The sequence below is a fragment of the Primulina huaijiensis genome, chromosome 10 (genome assembly GCF_012295235.1).
Source record: "Primulina huaijiensis isolate GDHJ02 chromosome 10, ASM1229523v2, whole genome shotgun sequence".
NCBI classification, from domain to species: domain Eukaryota; kingdom Viridiplantae; phylum Streptophyta; class Magnoliopsida; order Lamiales; family Gesneriaceae; genus Primulina; species Primulina huaijiensis.
In genome coordinates this window covers 20,068,051-20,094,222 of record NC_133315.1, presented here as the reverse complement: position 1 = coordinate 20,094,222, position 26,172 = coordinate 20,068,051, and the positions used below count along the sequence as shown (strand labels likewise).

General features: G+C 36.3%; 2 protein-coding genes across 2 annotated transcripts; one reads left to right on the top strand and one right to left on the bottom strand.

The window, feature by feature from the left end:
- Positions 1-7,844: 7,844 nt before the first annotated feature.
- On the bottom strand, positions 7,845-10,945 carry LOC140985992 (uncharacterized). Its single transcript, XM_073453919.1, has 2 exons — positions 10,544-10,945; positions 7,845-7,970 (listed from the first exon to the last, which is right to left on the bottom strand). Exons 1-2 carry the CDS (start codon positions 10,943-10,945, stop codon positions 7,845-7,847), a joined length of 528 nt encoding a protein of 175 aa, XP_073310020.1.
- A 3,922-nt stretch (positions 10,946-14,867) lies between these two features.
- LOC140985991 (cullin-associated NEDD8-dissociated protein 1-like) lies at positions 14,868-21,683 on the top strand. Its single transcript, XM_073453918.1, has 10 exons — positions 14,868-14,960; positions 16,433-16,565; positions 16,678-16,807; positions 17,190-17,304; positions 17,438-17,567; positions 18,142-18,260; positions 20,013-20,600; positions 20,845-20,891; positions 21,210-21,285; positions 21,380-21,683. The coding sequence occupies exons 1-7, from the start codon at positions 14,868-14,870 to the stop codon at positions 20,136-20,138; spliced, it is 846 nt and encodes a 281-aa protein (XP_073310019.1). The 3' UTR covers positions 20,139-20,600; positions 20,845-20,891; positions 21,210-21,285; positions 21,380-21,683.
- The last annotated feature ends 4,489 nt before the right edge of the window (positions 21,684-26,172 follow it).

Genomic DNA, 26,172 nt, shown 5'->3' with positions numbered 1-26,172 from the left:
TGCTGAAGAAATAGTACCAAAGAATTCTCCCAAATCACTCACAAGTTCGGCCATACCAAGGAAAAGAAAGAAGGCAATTCGTGGCCATTGTGTTCAGCATCTAGGCACGTCCAAGTGCTGCAACGCCCAAAAGCTCGACAAATTGTTGTCTAAAAGCTCGACCAAGTGCCATCCAAGGCTTTTTCGAAATACGGTTCGTGTTTGATCAAGATTCGGTCAAATTCAAGGGAGTTTCAAATCACCCATTAAACAACAGTAAGTGGGCTTATATATTTAAATATTACCTATGTTTTAAAATTCGATTGTATATTGCATGTTTTGCTATAAATCGTTAGTTTTTTTTGTTGTTGTCTTTTGCTAAGTTCTGCTACGATCCGTTTCGTTCCGTCTATTTGTTTCAATTCTGTTTCTCCGATTCGCCTCTATTTTTGTGTTGTTCCGTTCGATCTGATTCATTCAAAGCAATATGATATGATCCGAATAATGATGCCTCGGGAAAGTATTAGAATTACTATTAATTTTTCCTAGTCAGATTTGTATTTACGATTTTATTTTTTTTATTCTATAATAGGCTAATGAGAGATTTGGTAGTATTAGTAGAATATTTTATTTTAATGAGAGATTTGGTAGGATTAGTAGAATATTTTATTTTTATGTAGGATTAGTAGAATATTTTATTTTAATGAGAGATTTGGTAGGATTAGTAGAATATTTTATTTTTATGAGAGATTTGGTAATTATCTCTACGCATCTTGTATAAATACCAAGTTTAAGGAATAAAATTATTTATTCAGCCAAATTCACAAAATTCGCATGGTATCAGAGCGATAATCGATCCGATACTTTAACCTTACGATCTCCATTACCTGTTTTCCGATTGCTCTTCTATTATGAGCAACCCGGAATTCCTTTTTGGAAGCTTTATGGCTGATTCATCTTCCCCGAGCACTCTAATTGATGGCGAATCTACCACAAAACCCACTGGTGGAGGCCACTCTTCCACCAATCTTAACCAGAATGAAATTTCCACCAATTTATTGATCACTACTCATAAGCTTAATGGTACCAACTTCCTGCAGTGGTCCCAATCCGTCACCTTGTTCATCAAAGGACGAGGAAAAATTGGCCACCTCAATGGTACCACGATTGAATCTGCTAAAACCGACCCGTCCTACAATGCCTGGGAAATTGAGAATTCCATGGTTATGTCGTGGTTGATCAATTCCATGGAGCCCTCTATTGGTCGCTCCTATTTGTTTCTCCCTTCAGCACGAGCTTTGTGGGACGCTGTCAAGGATACGTATTCAGATGTTGGGAACTCGGCTCAACTCTATGAGGTGACTACTAAGATGAGGGATGCTAAGCAAGGATCCAAATCTGTCACCCAATATTTCAACGATCTCATGGCCTTGTGGATGGAATACGATCTGTACCATGACTTTGAATGGAAGTGCTTTGCGGATCATGCTCGGTTCCTCAAATTGATCGAGAAAGACCGTGTCTTCCAATTCCTTGCTGGCCTTAATAAGGATCTCGATGAGGTTCGTGGTCGGATACTTGGCCGGGATCCTATCCCGACTCCGCGAGAGGTCTTCTCCGAGATTCGTCGTGAAGAAAGCCGCCGTACGGTCATGCTCGGCCCCGACGTCGCCTCTTTCGAGCCTTCTGCCATGGCTACCCAGGCCCCTGCCCCAGCCAAAGTTAGAACCAATGACTCCCGGAAATCGGGCAAATCTGACTATTTTGAGTGTGATTACTGTCATAAGCCGTGGCACACTCGGGAGAAGTGTTGGGCCCTACATGGCAAGCCCCCAAAGTTACCATCGAGCTCGAAGACTACCGGAAAAGGTGTCGTGGCTACTACAACCTCTCCACGGTCTTCTGCCCCTGCTCCTACGACTTTTTCCGCTGATCAAATTCATCAATTGCTGAGTCTCCTCAAGCCTAATCCTGCTTCCGCATCGACTTCCCATGTTCGTCAAGGTAACATCCCTCGAGCTTTAGCTTCGCTCTTACACCATCGGCCATGGTTTATAGACTCCGGTGCTACCGATCACATGACGGGATGTTCCGAGTTGTTTTCTTCATATTCTCCCTGTTCGGGTCGTGATAAAGTCAAGGTTGCGGATGGCTCATTTTCTCCCATTGCTGGCAAAGGCTCCATTACTATCTCACCCACCTTAACCCTTACCTCTGTTTTACATGTCTCTAATTTACATTGCAATTTACTATCCGTCGGTAAATTAACCACTGATCTAGATTGCTCCTTACACTTTTCCCCTGATGTCTGTGTTTTTCAGGACCGTCGTTCGGGGAGGATGATTGGCAATGCTAGACGAGTGGATGCCTCTACATCTTTCACCACGAAGACGTTGCTGGTCCCATTAAAGATCGGTCTTTACACTTGGGCTTTTTTTCCCTTTCTAATGTTTGTCCAATTAAGCTTTTACATTTCCGATTAGGTCATCCGAGTTTTCATTATTTAAAACATTTGTACCCTTCTTTGTTTACAAATAAAAATCCGTCTTCTCTTCAATGTGATATCTGTCAATTAGCAAAGCACCATCGTGTTCACTATCCACCGCATTCATATACACCTTCTGCTCAATTTTCCCTTATACACAGTGATTTATGGGGTCCATCTCGGGTCCCGAGTTATACCAATAAAAGATGGTTTTTAACATTAATTGATGATCATACTCGATTTTACTGGGTATTTATTCTTAAAGATAAATCTGAGGCCGCCCTCACTTTTAAAAATTTTCACTCCTTTGTCAAAACTCAATTTCATACCAATATTCAAGTCCTGCGAACTGATAACGGTCGTGAATACTTTAATTCCATCCTGGGAGAATACCTTATCTCTCACGGGATTCTTCATCACAGCTCTTGTACCGACACCCCCCAACAAAATGGTGTCGCAGAGAGAAAATCGCCATTTACTTGAGATTGCCCGCTCCCTCATGTTCCAATCTAAAGTTCCTACTCGCTTTTGGAACGATGCCGTGTTAACCGCTGCCTATTTGATTAATCGGCTACCATCCAAAGTCCTTCGCTTTAAAACTCCTTTTACATTGTTTCACTCCTACTTCCCGCAGAACCGCTCTTTTACCTCCGTCGACCCTAAAGTTTTCGGTTGTACTGCCTTTGTCCATAATACATCCCCCACTCGCTCCAAGTTCGATCCAAGAGCAATAAAATGCATTTTTTTGGGTTATGCTCCTACGCAAAAGGGCTATCGATGTTATAATCCCATTACTAACAAATCTTTTGTTAGCATGGATGTTTCGTTCTTTGAAAACATTCCTTACTACGACTCGGTTACATCTCAGGGGGAGTGTGACCTTCCCGACCCTATTCCCATACCATTACCCACTCCCTTAGTAACTCAACCTTCTTCCGTGTCGACCCTGCCCTCTGACCAGGCCCCGGATTCGGCCTCTCCCCCTACTCCGGACCCTATTATTCTTCTTAACTCACCTTTTCTGCCTCCGGTTCTTCAGGTCTATTCCCGGCGCCACCCTCCTGCCATTACTTCAGGTCATGCCACTCCTCTACCACTGCCTGTTTCCACTTCGACCGACGATCCAGGTAATACATCTTCTTCCTTACCTACCCCGGTCTTTACTGATTTGGATGTTCCGATTGTTCTGCGAAAACCGACGCGGGCTTGTACCAGGACACCTTTATATCCCATGAATAATTTTATTTCCTTTGCTAACCTTTCCACTTCCTATCGAGCCTTTGCCTCTGCTATACAGACTACCCATGTCCCTACCTCTATCGATGAGGCCATGGAGGATCCGAAATGGAAGGAGGCTGTTATGTCGGAGATGGATGCCTTGACTACTAATAATACATGGGAGGTGGGCGTGTTACCCGCGGGGAAGCGTGCGGTTGGCTGCCGCTGGATATTTAGAATCAAGTATAAGTCCGACGGTTCAATAGAGCGCTTCAAGGCTCGGTTAGTTGCCAAAGGTTATACCCAAACTTATGGGGTGGATTACGAGAAGACCTTTGCCCCGGTGGCTAAGCTTAATACTGTCCGTGTTCTACTATCACTTGCAGTTAACCTTGATTGGCCTCTTTATCAGCTTGATGTCAAGAATGCTTTCCTAAATGGTGAGCTTGAAGTAGAAGTTTACATGAAGCTCCCTCCGGGCTTCCTTGCAGACTCTCCTCCGGGTCATGTTTGTCGCCTTCGTAAGGCTATTTATGGCCTTAAGCAGTCTCCCCGGGCTTGGTTCGGCAAGTTTACATCAGTCATCACTACCCACGGTTATTCTCATGCTCAATCGGACCACACCCTGTTTTTTAAGCACTCTTCTCAGGGTCTTGTTTCGATTTTGATTGTGTATGTCGATTATATTGTTCTTACCGGCAGTGATCTTCCGGAGTTAGCAAGGCTTAAAGGAATTCTCAGTTCTACCTTTGTTATGAAGGACTTGGGACCGCTACGTTATTTTTTGGGGATGGAGGTTGCGCGCTCATCTGAAGGGATTGCTCTATCCCAAACCAAGTATGTTCTCGACTTACTTCGCGACACAGGTCTCCTACATTGCAAACCTGTTACTGTTCCAATGGATCCTAATGAAAAATTGTGCGATGTTCCTAACGGTGTTCCCGTTGACAAGTCTCGGTACCAACATTTGGTAGGCCGCCTCATTTACCTTGCACATACTCGTCCAGATATTGCTCACGCCGTGAATGTAGTCAGTCAATTCATGCATGACCCTTATGAACACCATCTTCAGGCTGTTTTTCGCATTCTCCATTACCTTAAGGGTACTTCGGGTTCGGGCCTTCTTTTTCGCAAGAATTCCTCTCGTAATGTGTCGGCCTATACTGATGCGGACTGGGCAGGCTCGGTTCATGGTCGTCGCTCCACGTCGGGTTACTGCACTTTTGTTTTGGGGAAATTTGGTCACCTGGAAGAGCAAGAAACAATCTGTTGTTGCTCGAAGTAGCACGGAGGCAGAATATCGAGCTATGGCTAACGGTGTGTGTGAACTATTGTGGCTACAGATTCTACTTCAGGAGCTGCATATGTCCTTCACTACTCCTCTCCGGTTATTCTGTGATAATAAGGCTGCTATCAGCATTGCTCATAATCCAATTCAACATGACCGGACTAAACATATCGAGATTGACCGTCATTTTATCAAAGAAAAGATTGACACCGGGGAAATTTGCATTCCGTACGTCCCGTCCGATGGTCAACTTGCTGACATTCTTACGAAGAATCTTCATCGACCTCAGTTTGACTCTTTTAAATCCAAGTTGCGCATGATCGACATCTATGCATCAACTTGAGGGGGAGTGTTAGAATTACTATTAATTTTTCCTAGTCAGATTTGTATTTAGGATTTTATTTTTTTTATTCTATAATAGGCTAATGAGAGATTTGGTAGGATTAGTAGAATATTTTATTTTTATGAGAGATTTGGTAATTATCTCTACGCATCTTGTATAAATACCAAGTTTAAGGAATAAAATTTTTATTCAGCCAAATTCACAGAAAGCTTGTGAGGGAAAAGGCCTCAAATGGAGCCTGTTTATGGGAGAAGACCCAGAGAGAGCTCGGATGCGAGAAAAGGCTCAGATGGAGCCAATTTATAGGAGAATGTCCCAGAGGGAAGAAAGGGAACAAGCTCTCCGTGAGGAGCCCGGTACTATTTGTAAAAAAAGACCAGAGTATGAGACTATGTATCGACTATAGAGAGTTGAATAAGATCACGATTAAAATAAATACCCTCTCCCGAGGATAGATGACCTTTTCGATCAATTAAAAAGAGCCAAGATCTTTTCAAAGCTTGATCTGAGGTCAGGATACCATCAACTGAAGGTCAAGGCAGAGGATATTCCTAAAACAGCCTTCAAGACAAGATATGGATACTATGAGTTCACGGTAATTGCCCCGGCAACATTCATGAACCTCATGAATAAAGTCTTCAAACTATACCTCGACAGATTCGTGGTTGTATTAATAGACGACATCCTTGTGTACTCACCAAGCAAAGAACATCTTTTTCTCACTCTACAGACACTCAGAGAAAAAGAACTGTATGCCAAATTTAATAAATGTAAATTTTGGCTAACAAGTGTCACCTTCTTGGGTCACATATAGGGACGGAGTCACGTGCTTTTTTAAGCCCAGGTGGCCCAATTTTTTTTTAAAAAAATGTATATGTAAATTTTGTATAATTTTAGAATAATATGATATTAGCCCGGGTAGATCAATTTAAAATATTAAAAGATTTTGGAGTTTAAAATTCCAGCTCGGGCAGAGCCATATTTCTGGCTCCGCCACTGGTCACATAATCTATGAACTAGGCATTTCAGTAGACCCCAAGAAAGTAGAAACAATTATAGACTGGCCTCGACCAAAATCAGTAACCAAGATTCGAAGATTTTTGGGTTTAGCTGGTTATTATAGGAAATTCGTTGAAGGATTTTCTTCAATAGCAATACCTTTCACTAAACTCACACAAAAAAACTCTAGATTTAATTGGAGCAAAGAATGTGAGAAGAGTTTTCAGATTCTGAAAAAGATACTGAAGCAAAATCAAGATACCTCCTTAACAAAAATTAAGGAATGACTACAAGTAGGAAAAGCCCAAGAATTTCAAACTGATGAAAAATACGTCCTATGGATGAAATGACGTTTGTGCGTCCCAAACATCGACAGAATTGAACATGAAATGATGTCTGAGACACACAAGTCAAAATTTTCAGTCCACCTTGGAAGCACCAAGATGTACTGAGATTTGTAGAAAAAAACTGGTGGAATGAAATGAAGAAGGATGTAGCTGACTTTGTCGCTAGATTTCAAATCTTTCAACAGGTCAAAGCTGAACATCGGTGACCTAGAGGACTCCTACAGCCGCTAGAAGTACCAACATGGAAGTTGGAGCACATTTCCATAGACTATGTGGTAGGATTACCAAAATCAAGACAACATCATGATGGAATCTGTGTTATCATTGTTCGACTAACCAAATCTGCACACTTCCTACCGGTTCGAATGAACTACGACCTGGATAAACTAGCCACCCTGTACGTGGACCACATAATTTGAAAATATATAGTAATGGACGAGATTGAATTTTGATATTTCTATGCGAAGATATAGGTCGTTCAAATATACCCACCAATGACGATAGCTCGAATTTAAACAATGGGAGGTGAGCTTGATTTGTCGGAATGATTTGGATATGGAGGCATGGTTTTTGCCAAAATCGTCAAATTTTGTCTATCAAACTCCCAACCGGATTATGAACCTGACGGCTCTGATACCACGTAAATGTCACACCCCGAGACCAAGGCGTCGGTTACATCCGGCATTGTTAATCAATTAAATTGAAAACAATAAGCCTCATAACAAATAACCAAAACCAGTCTAATTCATAAAAATTCAGTATCTTTACATATAAAAATACGAATAATGCGGAAGCTGTTTTTTACAAAGGAAAGCGCAAAATGCGGAAACTAATATGAATAACTAGTAATCTTGCAATCAAGGACTTAGTCTTCATGTCTCTGGAGTTCTTCACCAGCCCAGAATTGCACATGTTCTTTTTCTTCCACCCGTTCCTCATTATTATTTGGGGAGAGTCGTAAAGGGGTGAGTGTTTTGGAAAACACTCCGCAAGTGGCGGCCGATCAAATTCAGTTATGTTGAATTATGTTGTGTTCAGAAATCATTTTAAAAAAATGTGTAATAAGGAATGAATGACTAATTGAACCGGACGCAGAGCATGTCAAAAATTCTTATCAGATTAGAATGTATCAGAACGGAAACTTATTAGATTTTATCAGACATAACACATTATAATGATCATGGGTTATCCTTGATCTTGGGCTCCCTCTGAGGCCTTCTCCTGTAAATGGGCTCTTTCTGGAGCTTTTTCCCGCATTCGGGCTCCCTCTGCGGCCTTCTCCCATAGACAAGCTCCAGAGAGAGCCTTTTCCTTCACAGGATTTCTCGATGCACCATTATTCGAATCATATCATATAGTTTCGAACGAATCCGATCGTACATAACAACACAAAAATAAACGGAGAGACAGATTTGGAACAAATAGACGAAAAGTACAAAAACAAACGATTTATAGCAAACACTCAGTATACGATTGAATTTTAAAAACATAAGTAATCTTTAAAATATATATAAGTCCACTTACAGTTGTTCAATGGGTGATTCGAAAGTCGCTTGAACTTGAACGAATCTTGACCGAATACGAACCGTATTTTGAACAAGCCTTGGACGGCACTCAGTCGAGCTTGTGGACAACAATTTGTCGAGCCTTTGGACAACGCCTTGAGTCCATTAAGTAGCACTTGGACATGCCTAGATGCTAAAGGCAATGGCCGCGACTTGCCTTCCTTCTTTTCCTTGGTATGGCCGAACTTGTGAGTGGATTTGGGAGAGTTCTTTGGTAACATTTCTTCAGCATGTGAGGCTGTATTTATAGGATGAAAATGGCTGCTGAACTCCTCTTCATTCAGCCGAAATATGACCTTCCAAGTGTCCAAGATTGAGTCCAAGTAGCCTCCAAGAGGTCAAAGTTTATCCACAACCAATGGTCATCTTGGTGTACTCAATGGTCATTCCTTACATCTTAATCATGTCCAACTTCTAGCTCCTCCCCTAGCTGAATTTTTGGCTCATTTAGGACATGAATCAATGAGCTTCCTTGAGCTAAAATCTTGAGTTTATAAGCTAGGGGTTTCTTCCTTCGGGTGACGACACTTCGATTCCTGCGGTTTCACATTTTATAGATTTCTTTTGAGCTAATTCCTTGATCTTTTTGAGCTGAAAGTTTAAGTCTATAGTTGAGTTTCTTTAATTAATAATTTTGAGCTTGAACATCGAGTTTTATCGCTTACGTGATTTGCTTTGAAAATCCTTATCCTCACAGTTATCCGGATTGTTGTAGATTCGGTCAACATAGCAACGTACGCCATTTATGAAAAAAGATCTTATGCACAAGTGGTGGTCAATGGAGCTAGAGTGATTGCGGGTTGGGGAAGAGCGAAAGTCTCATTGGTGAGGATAGTAATCTTGTACCGAGTGTTGATATTCCCAAGATAGATACGACAGATCCCAAAATCAGCAACAATTAGACGAAGAAGGAGTTACTGGGCACAATCAGAACATGCATCTATTTAATATGGATGTGACAACTATCTTCTCGAATAACAGAACTCGTTATGAAATATATGTTTACTCTGTTATAGGAAATGAGTACAGAAATCAAATGTGAATGTCTTGATATTATGTGTGATATTCTTCAAAAATATGGGAATGTGATGGCGTCAGTGTCACGCCCCAGGGACGGGGTTGGTCAACACCGGCGTTACTCTCAAATTTACATTCGAAAACAAGAAGCCTCAGAAATACAAATTTCAGAAACCAGTCTTTTATTCATAATACTGAATAATATTCATTGTCTGATACAAAGTCAAATAATAATGTTTTACAGCGGAAATGTAAAACCAAACATAATAACGTCTTAACAGATGCAACGGAAAACATAAACTAGAATTGAGAAATAACAGTCTTCTTCATCAGCTCAGAACTGAATCTGCTCTTCTTCTTCTAACATTTCTTCCTCGTTCTTATCTGAGATGTGTTTGCTGGGTGAGTGATTTGGTTGTCACTCAATAAGCGGGGACGGGAATAACTCCCAGTTTTCAAAACCATTTTTAACAGAAACAGTAATACAATAATATACAGAAAACTCTTATCTTCAGAACAGGAATCAGTATTCAGGAATAACAGATTTCAGAATACAAAATCTTAGCAAGCAAGCACTGAGTACGTTCGTGAATTTCATGGCTAAACTGATAGCAGTCCCCTATATGTTCTCTCCTCTAAGGGGTGACGCCAGAAATCAGAAATTCAGAATTCAGGAATGTTTCAGAATATATATTCCTACCATTAGTTCACAAGGTTTCAGTGCTTCAAAAATCAAATATCAGAAATCAAACATACAGAAACTTTGCTTTAAAACAGAAATTATCAAACCGATTTCAAGATATTTATAACTAAGCCCACTTACAGAAATCTGCTAGAGAGTTTCGATTGAAAGTCTGAAATCAGCTTGTTCTCGCTACTGGATTCTACTGCTCGAAAATAGGCACTCTCTTAGCTCAAATTTCAAGTGATAACTAAAGATCTGTGTAGCAACAATTTCAGAGATTTGAGGGTGTTATTTATAGGCGAAATTCTGACTCCCTATTAATGGCCATAATCTGCCATGATGTGCCATTAACAGCCTTTATTCCATGTTAAATGCTTCAGTTACAAGTCATAAGCAGAATCAATAGTTATCTGCTGGAATCTCGCTATTGAATTCTATTGTTGTTGGATTCTGTCTACTGGAAAAATACATGTCTGCTGGAAAAATACCAGCTTCTGAAATATTAGTAGCTGCTGGAACATTGTTAGCTGCTGCAAAATGCTAACTACTGCTGGAATTTCAGGTTCTCACATCCCTCTCTCCTTATGAGAAGTTTCGTCCTCGAAACTTGGCTATACCTGATCCTCAAAGAGGTAAGGGTGTTGTTCTCGCATATTTTCTTCCAACTCCCAAGTAGCTTCTCTTTCGGTGTGGTTTGACCATTGTACTTTGACATATGGAATAGTTCGTCGCCTTAGTACTTGGTCTTTGTTATCCACAATTCGAATCGGAATTTCTTCATACTTCAGTTCTTCATTTAGATTGCCCTCAATCAGAAGTGGTTCAGCTTCCAGAATATGACTTGGATCGGAAATATATCTTCTCAGTTGAGAAACGTGGAAAACATTGTGGATTCTTGACATGTCAGGTGGAAGTGCTAATCTATAAGCAAGAGTTCCCACTTTCTCAAGAATTTCAAATGGTCCGACATATCTAGGATTTAATTTCCCAGCCTTATTGAAGCGCATCACACATTTCATAGGTGACACTTTCACATATGTTTTTTCTCCAACTTCGAATTCCACGATTCTTCTTTTCAGGTCAGCCCAGCTTTTCTGTCGATCTTGTGTAGCTTTTAATCTTTCCTTGATCAAAGCAACTTTATCCACTGTTTCTTGGATCAGTTCGGGTCCGACGATGGCTTTTCCCCTACTTCATCCCAATACAGTGGTGATCGACACTTTCGTCCATACAGAGCTTCGTATGGTGCCATTACAATACTGCTGTGGTAACTATTATTGTACGCGAACTCGATTAAGGGCAGATGTTCGCTCCAATTACCATTGAAGTCTAGAGCACATGCTCTCAGCATATCTTCAAGGGTTTGTATTGTCCTCTCAGTTTGGCCATCAGTTTGAGGGTGATATGCTGTACTAGAGTAACTTTTGTCCTCATAGCTTGTTGAAAGCTCTTCCAAAATCGGGGTGTAAACTTAGGATCTCTGTCGGATAGTATGCTAGCTGGAACTCCATGTAATCGCACGATATCATTCATGTATAATGTGGGTAGCTTGTCCAAATTATAGTTCATGCGGACAGGTAAGAAATGCGCAGATTTCGTGAGTCTATCTACGATTACCCATATTCCATCATGACTTTGTCTCGATTTTGGTAAACCAACTACAAAATCCATGGAAATATGTTCCCATTTTCATTCCGGGATTTCTAATGGTTGAAGAAGTCCACCAGGTATCTGGTGTTCTGCCTTGACTTGTTGGCACACGTGACACTTAGAAACAAACATTGCCACGTCCTTCTTCATTCCACTCCACCAGAAATTTTTCTTCAAATCTCTGTACATCTTGGTATTGCCAGGATGGACTGAAAATTTTGACTTATGTGCTTCAGACATTACTTCTTGTCGAAGATTTTCAATTTCAAGTACGCACAATTGTCCTTTCATCCACACAATTCCTTTATCATCTGTCTAGAGATCTGATGATTTTCCCTCTTCAGCTTGTTTCAGTTTCACCAAAGTGGGGTCTCGATCTTGACTTATCTTGATCGTTTCCCGGAGGCATGGTTGTGCTGAAAGCAATGCCAGGATCACCTTACTCGTATTCTTTCGACTTAAAGCATCTGCTACCTTGTTGGCTTTGCCTGGATGGTAGCTTATCGTCAAGTCGTAGTCTTTCAAGAGTTCGATCCACCGTCTCTGCCTCATGTTCAACTCTTTCTGTGTGAACAAGTACTTGAGTCTTTGGTGATCAGTGAAAATTTCAAACTTAGCACCATATAAATAGTGTCTCTAAATTTCCAGTGCAAACACCACGGCAGCTAGCTCGAGGTCATGTGTTGGGTAATTCTGTTCATGCGGCTTCAACTATCTCGACGCGTATGCAATCACCTTTTCCTCTTGCATGAGTACACATCCTAAACCTCCTTTAGATGCATCACTGTAGATAGTGAAGTCTTTGCCTTCCATAGGTAATAAAAATACCGGCGTAGAGGTAAGTTTCTTCTTCAAAGTCTCGAAGCTTTGCTCACATTCTTCACTCCATTGAAACTTAGAGTTTTTCTGTGTGAGCTTGGTGAGAGGTATGGCTATTGAAGAGAATCCTTCAACAAATTTTCGGTAATAGCCTGTTAATCCCAAGAAGTTTCGAATTTTTATCACAGTGTTTGGTCTAGGCCAATCTGAGATTGCTTCTACTTTCTTAGGGTCCACAGCTACTCCTCCTGCTGATATTATGTGTCCCGAAAATGTGACGTTCTCTAGCTAGAATTCGCATTTCTTGAACTTGGCGTATAGTTCTTTTTCTCTCAGCGTCTGGAGGGTGAGGCGAAGATGTTCTTTGTGGTCTTCCTCACTTGGAGAATATACCAGAATATCGTCGATGAATACCACAACAAACTTGTCAAGAAACAGTTTGAACACCCTGCTCATGAGATCCATGAAGGCTGTCAGAGCGTTTGTTAATCCGAACGGCATTACCATGAACTCATAGTGTCCATATCTTGTTCTGAAGACTGTCTTCGGAATATCATATGTTTTGACCTTTAGTTGATGGTAGCCTGACCTTAAGTCGAGCTTGGAAGAGACTGTAGCTCCTTTGATTTTGTCAAACAGGTCATCTATCTTTGGAAGCGGGTACTTATTCTTGATTGTGATTTTATTCAGTTCCCTATAATCAATACACAATCTCATGCTTCCGTCTTTCTTCTTCACAAATAGAACAGGAGCTCCCCATGGAGATCACTTTGTCTCGTCGGATTTGCTTCTTGTCCAACAATTCTTGAAGTTGTTCCTTGAGTTATTTCAACTCTGCCGGAGCCATTCGGTATGGTGCTTTTGAGATTGGTGTAGCATTGGGTACTAGGTTAATCTCAAATTCCACTTCGCGGTCGGGAATTGTGCGAGGGAGTTCTTCAGGAAAGACGTCCGGAAATTCCTGAATAACTAGAATATCCTTTATCTTTAGAGTAACTTCGTTATTTACCTCGCTGGTCATTGCTAGTTAGACTTTCATGGTCTGAGAAGTAGAAAAGAAGGATTTCTGTTCCTTATATTTACCATGAAGTACGATTTATTCTTGGATTTGGGTTTGGCATTCTTACCCCGACAATCTACCATTATATGATTCTTGTCCAACCAATCAATTCCCATAGCATACTGTATAAGATCGGCACTGAATATATGCGTATTCATACTTATCTTATTCTATCTTAAAATTATCACGATTTCTAACTCAAATCTGGAAGCCAATATAGAATCTTAGAACATAACTCCTTATCAGCCGATTGATTCAAGTTCCAATAATTATAAACTAGTTAAAATTTCTTTCAACCTTGAACGGAAGAAACTAATTCCTCAGACAATTCTTCTTTTACTAAACCTTTCCTTAATCAAGAATATGAGTCTAGCATGTTTTAACACAAACAAGTTTCATTGGATGTCTTTCACTTAGCATCCCAAATTTAATGTACGCACCGTTAATTATTGACGCAAATTTTAACTCATGCATCTGAATTTCAAAGCTTATATAATTCTTATCTCATAAATAATTTATTATCCTCGAGTCAAACAATTCATCTTAAGTCAGAAGCTTATCTTCGATACGTAAATTCCCAAAAATGTAAGTCAACTTATATCAGATAGGTGTATTCTCAAAAATATAAGTCACTTATATCTGATAGGTACATCCCCAATATAAACTTATCTTGGTACATTCCCAAAGAAAGTTACACTTCATTCTTTTCCTCTCGTATAATCATAATACCAGTCTAGCCTACCTTATCATCACTCCATTATCACTGTTCTTTTTCCACTACATCTATAGGTACTTCTTCTCCTCTGAGCTCTTAATGTAGCTACCCTGGTCAGCCATAATTTACATCCAAAACATGAGAGTCAAGGTTCAGAATGATCAGGTCGAGCTATAGACGATTACTGGAATGAATAAAATCAATACTGATTATACATTTAATAGAAGAAATAGCTCAAAATTTTTCGGCCTTAGAATCGCGTGAAAAATTTACTAAAAATCCTTCACATCATGAACATGAAGTGTACCAAATTTGGTGCAAAAATACTCAGCTATTTGGAAATGAAAATTCCTCAAAGTTTCGAAAAATTAGAAAATTTCACGGAAATGATGATATCACTATCTAAACGAAGGATTTTGGGGTTCGTAGGCGGTGCTAGAATGATCGAATGGTTCTAGGTTAGGTTCTTCTCGTCGAGAGCTTTCCAACGGTATCTTTTAATAGTCAAAATTCCTCCTGGATCAAAAGTTATGGCCGTTTGAAGTTTGTGCGAACAACACCTCAACTTCCATACAATTTGCAAGGTCTACTGCATGTGCTTGCTGGAATTCACCTTCTACTGCATTTCTGATGCTATTGCAATCAAGTCTGCTGCTTTCCAGCACTGTTAGAAACAGTCTGCTGCATTCCGGGTCTAATGACCAGTCTTCTGCGTTCAGATCTATTGGTTCTGGTTTCAATTACTGGTTCTGATGTTACTGTTATTCGGTCTACTGGTTTTGGTTTACTGGTTTTGGTCTACTGAATTTTTTTTTTCTACTGATTTTGGATTCAGACTTGCTGCTGAATTTCCAAAATATTAAATTCAGAGTTACTGATTTCACCTCTACTGAACAGAGGTCTACTAAAATCAATTCTACTCATTTGAGACATTCTGCTGAAACACTCAGAGCTATACTGCCTTCTGATTTGTTTTCCTTACTGATTTTCCCAACTGTATGTAGTTAGTCTATCATTTCAGTAGTCTATTACAGTAGTTTATTTTCAGACCTCAAGTAGTATATCAGAACTTATTTTTCAGAAGTCTATCAGAACTTATTATTTCTAGTTCCTCCTCCCCAGATTATGAAACCTGGTTTGCTCTGATACCACTTCAATGTCACGTCCTAGGGACGGGGTTGGTCGACACCGGGGTTACTCTCAAATTTACATTCGAAAACAACAAGCCTCAGAAATACAAATTTCAGAAACCAATCTTTTATTCATAATACTGAATATTCATTATCTGATACAAAGTCAAATAATAATGTTTTACAACGGAAATGTAAAACCAAACATAATAACGTCTTAACAGATGCAGCGGAAAACATAAACTAGAATTGAGAAATAACAGTCTTGTTCACCAGCCCAGAACTGAATCTGCTCTTCTTCTTCTAACATTTCTTCCTCGTTCTTATCTGAGATGGGTTTGGTGGGTGAGTGATATTGTTGTCACTCAATAAGCGGGGGCGGGAATAACTCCCAGTTTTCAAAACCATTTTTAACAGAAACAGTGATACAATAATATACAGAAAACTCTTATCTTCATAACAGGAATCAGTATTCAGGAATAACAAATTTCAGAACAGAAATCAGAATACAAAATCTTAGCAAGCAAGCACTGAGTACGTTCGTGAATTTCATGACTAAACTGATATCAGTCCCCTATATGTTCTCTCCTCTAAGGGGTGAGGCCAGAAATCAGAAATTCAGAATTCAGGAATGTTTCAGAATATATATTCCTACCATTAGTTCACAGGTTTCAGTGCTTCAAAAATCAGATATCAGAAATCAAACATACAGAAACTTTGCTTTAAAACAGAAATTATCAAACTGATTTCAAGATATTTATACATAAGCCCACTTACAGGAATCTGCTAGAGAGTTTCGGTTGAAAGTCTGAAATCAGCTTGTTCTCGCTATTGGATTCTACTGCTCGAAAATAGGCACTCTCTTAGCTCAAATTTCAAGTGATAACTCAAGATTTGTGTAGCAACAATTTCAGAGATTTGAAGGTATTATTTATAGGCCAAATTCTGACTCCTTATTAATGGCCATAATCTGCCATGATGTGCCATCAACAGCCTTTATTCCATGTTAAATGCTTCAGTTACAGTCATAAGCAGAATCAGCAGCTATCTGCTGGAATCTCGCTACTGAATTCTTCTGCTGCTGGAAAAATACTAGTTTCTGAAATATTAGTAGCTGCTGGAACATTGTTAGCTGCTGCAAAATACTAACTACTGCTGGAATTTCAGGTTCTCACAATCAGACCATGAGGTCTTGTTAGGTGCATTGTTACCTCAGTTGAGTTTGAATCAAGCCAGTGTCAGAAAGAAGGCTGTTTCTTCTATTGGTAGGATGCAGCTAATTCAAAATCTTGTTGATGATACTCTGTTTTTTTTTTTAATTTCATCAGTTGATTAAATTCTTCCTTTTCTCTGGTAATTACAATATTTCTGCTGCAGCGTCTCTCTCTTCAAGCTTGTCTGATGGTTTGTTGGCTAAAGGTACTGTTGATGTAGTTCAGCTTTTGAAAAGTAAAGCTACAAAATCTGAAACCACTCGGACAAACATCCAAATGATTGGTGCTTTAAGGTAAATAACTAATTAAATAGCCGTTTTGGCTGATGGTTAGATATGTCTGTGTTTGCTCTGATGCTGTCAGAACCATCTCATGTGCCTTGAACTCTTATGGTCCTTTTGATTATGTTGTTTTAGTTATTGTATGGGTAGATTTTTTTAACCTGTTCAGGACAGGAATAATTTTATTATTGAGATATGAAAATGAATTTTTTTTTGGTTGGTGGTGTTCATTGGACTCATGTGAATCGTGAAAATTTAGAATCTTATTCTGCCTCAACTATACTGCGGGTCTATTGTGTCTTGAATTGTTGTAGCATTTGCTTTAACTTTTTCATGCGTTTTACCCTTCTATGGTGAATCATATCGATTAACTTATGAATTTTTGGTTTTCAAGCCGAGCTGTTGGTTATCGTTTTGGTCCACAACTTGGAGACACCGTTCCAATGCTAATTGGCTACTGTAATAATGCGTCAGAGAATGATGAAGAGCTTAAAGAGTACAGCTTGCAGGTACTTATTCTTTTAATAGTGTTTATCTGTGATCATTTTTGTGATTAATATTGTGTTGAGCAGCAATCTTTGTTTGAGTTCTCTGTTCTTATTTTCTCTCATTTTATACTTGGTTTAATACTTTTCTGCTCAGGCATTGGAGAGCTTTTTGCTGAGATGTCCGGGGGATATATCTTCCTACTGTGACCAAATATTACGTCTTACTTTGGAATTTCTTAGCTGTGATGCCTTTGTGTTATTGGGTTTTGCAGACTTGTTTGTGGGTGGAATTACTCTCTGGCTTTATTCTTCTGTTTACTTTATCATTTTCGTTCTCCAAGATTCTAATTTTACTCGTCATTTCTTTTTTATTGGTCTCATCAACTTGTGTCCGTAACCTTGTGTTTTAAATTTTGTTGTTAATCGGGAAATCAAGCTTTGAGAGGCTTGGCGTAAGCTTGATGAGAAGTTAATTTCTAAGTCTGATTGTTTTATCCACTACGTATAAAATGAAGAAATTGAGGCAGACACTACTTTTTCTAATCTTGGTGATTATGTGACCTTTCTTTCAAACGAAGATAAGTGGTTTTTCTCTTCCTTATTTTTATCGTTTCAAAATGGATGGTGATAGAAAGTAAGATACTTAAATATCCTAAACTTTGACGTGATAACTTTATTTTTGCAACATGGTTCTCTTAACAGTTTTCATCCCAAGGGATTTTTTATGTTAGAGGAACTATTTTGTTTGCCAACATTTTAAACATTTAGTAATTTTAATAAGTAATTTGTTGTAAGATTCACAATAAAATATTTTAAATTATTTTAGAACTCATCTTTATGATTAATTTTTACTTGCAGTATTTGCTTTGACGCCTTCCACAAGGACCAAGTACGAGTGGTCCATAATCTCACATATTTATGTTGGAAACCTTCCTGCTGATGTTAGAGAATCAGAGGTTGACGACGTATTTTACAGTGTCTAATTAAACAATGCAATTCTCCTTTGCCTTTGTCTTATTGGGTTTTGTAGACTTATTTATGGGTGCAATTACTCTCTGGTTTTATTCTTCTATTACATCTAGGTTTACTTTATCATTTTCATCCTCCAAGATTCTAATTTTACGTGCCATATCTTTTTTATTGATATCATCAACTTGTGTTCCTGACCTTTAAATTTTCTTGTTAATCGGGAAATCTAGCTTTTTGAGAGGCTTGGTGTAGGTCTTGACGAGAAGTTACTTTCTAAGTCTGATTGTTTTATCCATTACGTATAAAAATGAAGAAACTGAGGCAGACATGACTTTTTCTAATCTTGGAGATTATGTGACATTTCTTTCAAACGAAGATAAGTCGTTTTCCTTGTCCATAATTTCAAAATGGGCATCCTAAATCAAGTTCACTAAACTTTGACATAAAATCTTGATTTTTATAAAATATTTCTCCTAACATTTTTCATCTCAAGGGATTATTGTTATGTTAAAAGAACTATTTTCTTTGGCAAGATTCTCAACCAGTTAATAATTTTTATAAGTAATTTGTTGTAAAATAAATATTAAAATATTTCAAATTATTTTGGAACTTTTCGTTATGGTTTATTTTTACCTTTAGTATGCTTTGGCCTCTTCTGCAAGGACCAAGAATGAGTGGTCGGTAATCTCGCATGATTTATGTTGTCAACCTTCCTGTTGATATTAGAGAATCAGAGGCTGAATATGTATTTTACAAGATTTGATTAAGATATTAGAGAATTAGGGGTTGAATACGTATTTTACGATGTCTGATTAAACAATGCAATTCTCTTTTGCCTTTATCTTATTGGGTTTTGCAAACTTGTTTATGGGTACAATTACTCTGTGGCTTTATTCTTCTGTTTCATTCAGGTTTACTTTATCATTTACATGGTAATTAAATTTCTCCGTTGTTTAAGCTGATAAATCTTGTTATATAATTAGAGTACTGGTGCCTCACAATTGGTATTAGAAATCGCGTCACTAACGTTGTGGTTTTCCATTTTGAAGTTAAGCCGATAATCAAGCTTCCGGAGAGGGTTGGCGCAGAGCTTGATGACGAGTTGTTACCTTCTATGTTTGATGATTTTATCCACTACGTATAAAAATGAAGAAATTGTGGCAGACGTTGCTTCTAATCTTTGGGATATGTGACCTTTTTTTTCAAATTAAGATATGTAGTTTTCCTCTTATGATGGTTTCAAGAATTTGTGAAAAAAAAAAAGTTTGATAGTAAATGTCCTAAATGTCACCTAAAATTTGTTATGATCATGTGAGAACTTAATTTTTTTCCAAATAGTTCTCCTAAACGTAGTATGTGACTTCATAATTCATAGTGTATGTTTATTTTCTGTTTTCTGGTCTTAACTTGGAGCCGTGAATTAAATTTTATTTGTTTGCTGAATTTTGCACTGGATATTATTGCTTTGTTGTTACCTACTCTCCTCCCTCAATATAATCCTCTATTGGACATTGAATTGAAGATTCCGCCTCATCCTCCTTGTAATTGCTTAGTTTTCACATGGATGCATTGTAATTTTCAATGATACAATAAGTTTTTTTTACCATTGTATGAATAGATGCATGATTCAAGCGTGACATATGCTCTCATGCTATCATGTATTTATATTGTTTTATTTAACTATCATGTATTTATTTAGTTTTGTTTAACTTAACAATATAATTTGTTATGTAACATGTTTTTATCTTATTTATGTTTAGTTTTATAATTCCCAGGATGTGGAAGATGATATAAAGAGAAGAGTTGGCTATAACTTTGATGGTTGTCGTTTAAGTTTGATGTGCTTTCTTATTAGACTTGCTTTTTTTTGGTTGTCCGAATGTTAGGGCCATCCCCATCTTTTCCACCTAAAGGTTTTTTACCACTCAATTTAGGTTGAGCTTCTGCATGGTGGCATGATCGTCGTGGTGGTTATCGTGTGGGCAATGAGGGTGGAAGTTGCGGAGTTTCCGCCATTCAGAATATCGAGGTGCTGCCCAGGTATATTTGAAAGTGCTTTTGAGCTTGGCCGCATTTTAATATTTTTATTTCTGTTGCGTAATTTTATCTACTCCTTGTGTATGATTTTGATTTTATACTTGAGTTTTTTTTTTTCTGGGGATTTCTCTTTTCGGCCTCTTGGCAAGATTTGAAGGTCAGTTGATTATCACCTAATTTTGTAAGCTATAAGTTTTGGTTTTTGCAGTTGTGTTATTTACTTGTGTAAAATTTCAGGATCATATGAGTAAAGCAAGGAATGTATGTTTTGCTGAAGTTTATCGTGATGGTGAAGGTGTTGCATTTTCATTGTTGTAATTTTATATTTTATAAGGCTCTTTGCTTTTGTGTATTTTTTATACATCATATACAAGCCATACTCTTGTTTTTTATCATTAATATTTTTCATCCTCCAATTTATGATTTGGAGGTTTGATGAAAAAAATTGACCATCTGGTCATGAATGAAGCTCAACTTTTGCACATTTGTTGTCTTAATCAGTAGTAACTTTTTTGTGTTTTCCATTTGATAATATCTTAGGCATTTGATCATCAGATTCGGATGATACTTTCAGAAATCTTTGGACTAGAACTTATATCTAGGTATTTTCTTTATTCGATCTATCATTTCCCAATCTCTTGGTTTTTTGTTTTTATACCTTCAGTTTTTTCTTTTGTTTTTTATTTTTTTGTCTAACCTTCAAAATTTAATTTGTCACTTTTTGGTTCTCACTTATTTTGCAAACTTGCTTGGATTTTAAAGTAAAGCATATGACAACAAATGATATCCACTATATATTTGCTCTTAGAGAATATGGTGAATTGAAATTTCTTTGATGTCTTTGTAAATTCGATAATGCTAAAAACCATGAGCTCTATTTTTTTATTTGGGCTTGTGCTTGGATTTACCATCGACTTTAGGTTAAGGAATACAGTAGTCCAGCAAGAAGCTGAGGTAGGAGTCTCATTAGAAGCAGAGGCCCTAAGAGGAAGTAAGGTAATCCTTGTGTCATGTATTCTCTTATTTTGAACTTTATGTGCATTTTAACTGAACTAGACACTGAGACTTTTTTGTATGCATACCACTGGAGAAATCTGCTTCAAGATCACCATCTGCATCTCCTGGGTAAACCTTCCAGGTACAAGGAACTACATTTTCACTCTTGCGTTGGTTTTAAAAAATTGTACTCCACTATGACAATGCTTTTTTAAGTGTTCTTTACAAAATCTTTTATGTCAGTCATTAGCTGTAAAATATTCTTAAATCATTTTTATTCCTTGATATAACATCCCTGCTCCAAAAGAGGCAATGTTCTATGATTGTTTAACATTATTTAAAGTATTACTTTATTTTGGATCAGCTTCCTTCACAATAATCATTTTGGTAACCTTACAAGAATGAGTTCTGTTGTAGTAAAAACGGTTTGAGCGCCAGTGGTGCATTGAACCTTGTTGACAGTCAAGTTAATTTGGTCCATATGTGATTTGTAGCACACCAGGTCAACTAAATGCATAAGATACCAATAAGTTACTTTGAAAACTTAGTTTTTATTTGCCTGGTTAGCTTATGTCGTGTATCCTTGATTCATGCAACCTTATAAAGTCATGTTGTTGAAATCTCTCTAGCTGTAAATATATTTTGATTTGCTCCATTTGAATTTCAATTTGAGCCAAAGGGTAGAAAATTTTGAAGGTTAACAAATAAGACATAGTGCAATACAGTCAAAATAGAGCATTCTAGTAAGAATAGATACCCCGAAGACAAGTAAACTTATCAAAAGATTCTCTACCCTCTCTTTCAATTTTCGATTCTGTATTGAGCGAAAGGTTACAACTAGAGAGTGCTTCGAGCAAGAGATATATCGAAGATTTAGCGTCAGACTAGCAGAAAATCAAAGTTAATCAAAAGTCTGGTCTAAAATTCGTGAGAAATTAGTCTTTTATGATTTATAGCAGCAATAATTCGGCAAAAAGATGGTTATCAACACTATTTGCATCATTATCGAAAGGAATTGGGAAATAATTTTTTTATGAAATGAAAACTCGCCGTCGCTGTCATTATTTTCTTTCAATGTACATTCATCCCATATTCTTGAATTTTGTTGAAGTTACGACCTTAAAACAATAATAATTTAATAAATATATGAATTTCTAGTTATTTTGGTCTAGAATGGCTGAAAGTTGATGGTCATTTATAAATATACCTTTACATTATAGAAAATTTAGGATAGTGTGTATATGTATTATTCCGTCATTTATATTTCTAGGCTTTGTGATGCTTATATATGGTATAACTTTTTTAACATATCACTCTTAATCATTAAGATGAAATAAATTTGTATAAAAATTATTTGTAAAGATTCCAAAAAAAAAAAAAAAATGAGAAAATTATAAATGGATTTCTTGAAGTATTTTTGATAAAATTTGATTGATATTTACAAGATCTCACCTGGGTTTTTTTTTATTTTATATTCTTACAAATAGTTTTTTTTATATAAATTTATTTCATTTTATAATGTTTGGATTTTATATTTTTTGCCAAGAGATAAGTAAAATTAATTTTTATTAAAGCTTCCACAGATTTAATATTGTCGTCATAGTTTTAAAATCCCAAAATCTTTTTGTTTCTCAAAACTATAGAAGAAGTTTATTGGAAACTGATAATAAAAAAATGTTTTGAGCTCCAAACTTTCTTCATCTCTTTTTATTTATTAATAAAAAATAAATAATATAAATTATAATATTAAATTTAAGTCTTTGGATTATGTTTAAATTATATTTATTGTTATATTAAAAATGAATTTATAAAGCATATTATAATTATTTAGCTTGCTTTAATTGGCCTAATGCACGAATGTTTAATACTGATGATGGATACTAGAAATATTTAGAAACGATAAAATACATAAATTAATAAATAGCATTAATAAAAAAATGATGTTTTCAAAATTGGGGATAAGGAAAACTTCGGTTAAATGGAAATAACCGACCGAATTTTTTGATAAAATTCTGAAAAGACGGTTTTGGTTTCGTTTCAGTTATTTTATCAAAAAATCGATTAAAATGAGATAACCTAAGCTTCAAATTTTTTTATATCCCAAGATTTATTAGTTTTTTTAAATAAAAAAAGTCTTATTTTATAAAAATAATTTCCTTAACTTTCGTTAATTTGAATGCAAAGAAAAATAATCCTTTTTTATTTAGTTTGAAATTTAAATCAATTTTTTGGCCAGTTCGGTTAAACTGAAATTTTGGTAATAATATATATGATGATGTTGATTTTCTTATTTACTTTAATTCTAAAAATTTTAACATTATTATTATTAATTCATTTCATATGATTTACTTAGGGGACAACGACATGGGTCTGGAATGAGCTTGGTCATCGGGATCTGTCTTGATGCGTAAGCCTTGCGGGTTCAGTCCAGATCGGATAAGAGTATAAACGAATCGAATCAAACTGCATATTAGTAAAAATTTAAAATTCGAATTCGGTTTCAATTAAGTATATTTGATTTTGAGTTCAATTCGAAACTTGAATTTTTTTATTTTTTGGCTCGATTTGAAATGAAGTCTATGTTCAGCTTGAAATAGTTTGAACATATTCGAGTTCGGCTCGAGTTCAATAAATTCGAATACAAAATCAAATATTTATCGAGCTAGCTTGAAAAGCTCGCGAACCAGCTCGATTAGTTCACATCCCTAGGTTGAACCCGCAAAAGAATACTTATTTTTTAATTTTTTTCAATACACGGGAAAATTCATATTTATATTATTAATATTTAAAAATAAAAAAAAATCACATATAAAAACTTATCCATTTATATTAAATTATAACAAAATAATTATATATTTTTATATTAAACATATAAAATATATTAAACATATCATAATATAATAAAATTATTTCAATAATAAAATATTTTGAACTAAAATAATGAATCAAGATATTCATTATCTTACATAATAAAAATATAAATAAATGATTAATAATATATATGTATATTTATGGGCGAGTCCGGAGCGGGTCTACTAATCCCTAGACTTGCTTATAGACTCGTTTACCTGGGTCTTAACTCGTCCCGGAGTGAGCAAATTCAATACGGCCACTTTAACATTGTTATCCCCATTCCTTAGAATTAATTAGTCATCTTTAATTTTATATTCTGCTTTTTTTTTCCCTCAAAATATAATGAAACATCATTCATCACCACATATGTTTTATTTTTTTCTAATAATATATTTTTCAATATCTATAATTCCAAAATAACTATTGGTACAATCAGCATTTTATCACCTCCCAAAGAGCAGAAATAATCAGGAAAATTAAAATTTATCGATTTCAATACAATCCAATAATATTTATTACACAAAGATACTCTAAAATTTGTCTTGTAAAAAAGAATATAAAATTATCTTCTTTTTTTTTTTATTTTTTGCAAGAACCAATTCTCAAACACAGAAAAATTTTCTCAAATCATCCAAAATAAAACGGACATCTCTTTTACAAGAACAGGCAAGATTGATATTATCAATAAAAAATTTCTTTTGAAACTATTTAAAATAGTTGATTTAGATCATAATCTGTTACAAAAAAATTATTATGAAGTAAATGGTCAAAACATTAAAATAAATTTAATAAAGGGGAAATAAAATTTCCAAAGTTTGAACAATATTCGAGTCTGTTGGGTTCGGTTCGTTTACATGATACATGTTAATCAATTTTTTAATGAGATCAACTATCTTAGAGCATATCGTGCAGGAAAGAGTACCTGAACTCAATATCTATAGTAGAATTCAGAAGCTCCTATTTTTCATAGCTCTCCATAGTTTTATCGCAGTAAGGGGTTTGGTTAATTTTTGGTTTGATAGAAAATTAGGTCATTGGATGATTTGTGGGGTTAACATCAACCCGGCGCACTTCCTCTTGTCATTTCGTTGTTTCTCACAAATTACAAATTGTCGGCCCATTTTTTCTTCGACACTCATATATTTTTGTTGAATGTAATAAATAAAGAGGACTAGACGAATTAGACCTCCGAAAAATAATGTAAACATAATGAAATGCTAATGATGTGAGCATATATAAATGTTGTTTGTGGAAAAATTGTGCACATATTTTTTATAAATTATAATATTATAGTTTATAATTTAATTCATCACACAAATTTTTTTTATTTAAAAAAATTAGGGTGTATATATAGTTTCATGTATAAAAAGTATACATAAATGTGTGTCGGTATGAAAATTTCATCCTCGAATTCAAAGATACTGATGATTATAACTCGCTAAAAACATATAACATGCAATTTACACAAATCTAATCATATTGTATCGAAATCCATCCATCAATCTACTTAATGTTTTAATCAATAATGGCCAAGTTTTGTTGTTATGTAAACGTCTCTTTTCATGATGCTAAATTGAGGTGTTTCTTTTTCCTTTTTCTTCTTTGCTTATCGATACAAAATTGAGGTGGTGTTTGGGACCTAAATCAATGAACAACTTGATTTACAAAGCTAATAGTACAGGACGTTCACAACAAGAATAGAGGTTTTTTCCAACGTGTGTAGTAAAACCTAACTTATGATACCTCTTGTCACTCATCTTAAAAATCAAAGATTTAAAATGAGTTCATAATAAGCTATAATGAACTCCTATAACAACTTGGGTTAATCATTTTCGTAAAGCGAAGACGAATACGAAATAGTTGTTATAAGAGCTCATTGTGCAGTCACGCAAACACGGGGCACGGACTCGGGACGTGACATAACTCCTCACGTATTTAGGTGGCATATCCTTATGCCAACTTGAAAGACACATCATCCACACAGAAATAATAATTATTATAAAAATCTACACGTACATGTATTCTATTATTATA

Bases quoted from the DNA above. Each gene is read 5' to 3' on its own strand.
- LOC140985991 (XM_073453918.1), top strand. From the start codon at position 14,868: ATGACCAGTCTTCTGCGTTCAGATCTATTGGTTCTGGTTTCAATTACT. The intron at 16,566-16,677 runs GTAGGATGCAGC...TTTCTGCTGCAG, and splicing joins GAAGGCTGTTTCTTCTATTG to CGTCTCTCTCTTCAAGCTTG. The intron at 18,261-20,012 runs GTCTAATTAAAC...ATTTATGTTTAG, and splicing joins TTGACGACGTATTTTACAGT to TTTTATAATTCCCAGGATGT.
- LOC140985992 (XM_073453919.1), bottom strand. From the start codon at position 10,945: ATGAAATGTGTGATGCGCTTCAATAAGGCTGGGAAATTAAATCCTAGA. The intron at 7,971-10,543 runs GTATAGCCAAGT...AATCCTGTGAAG, and splicing joins CTTACCTCTTTGAGGATCAG to GAAAAGGCTCTCTCTGGAGC.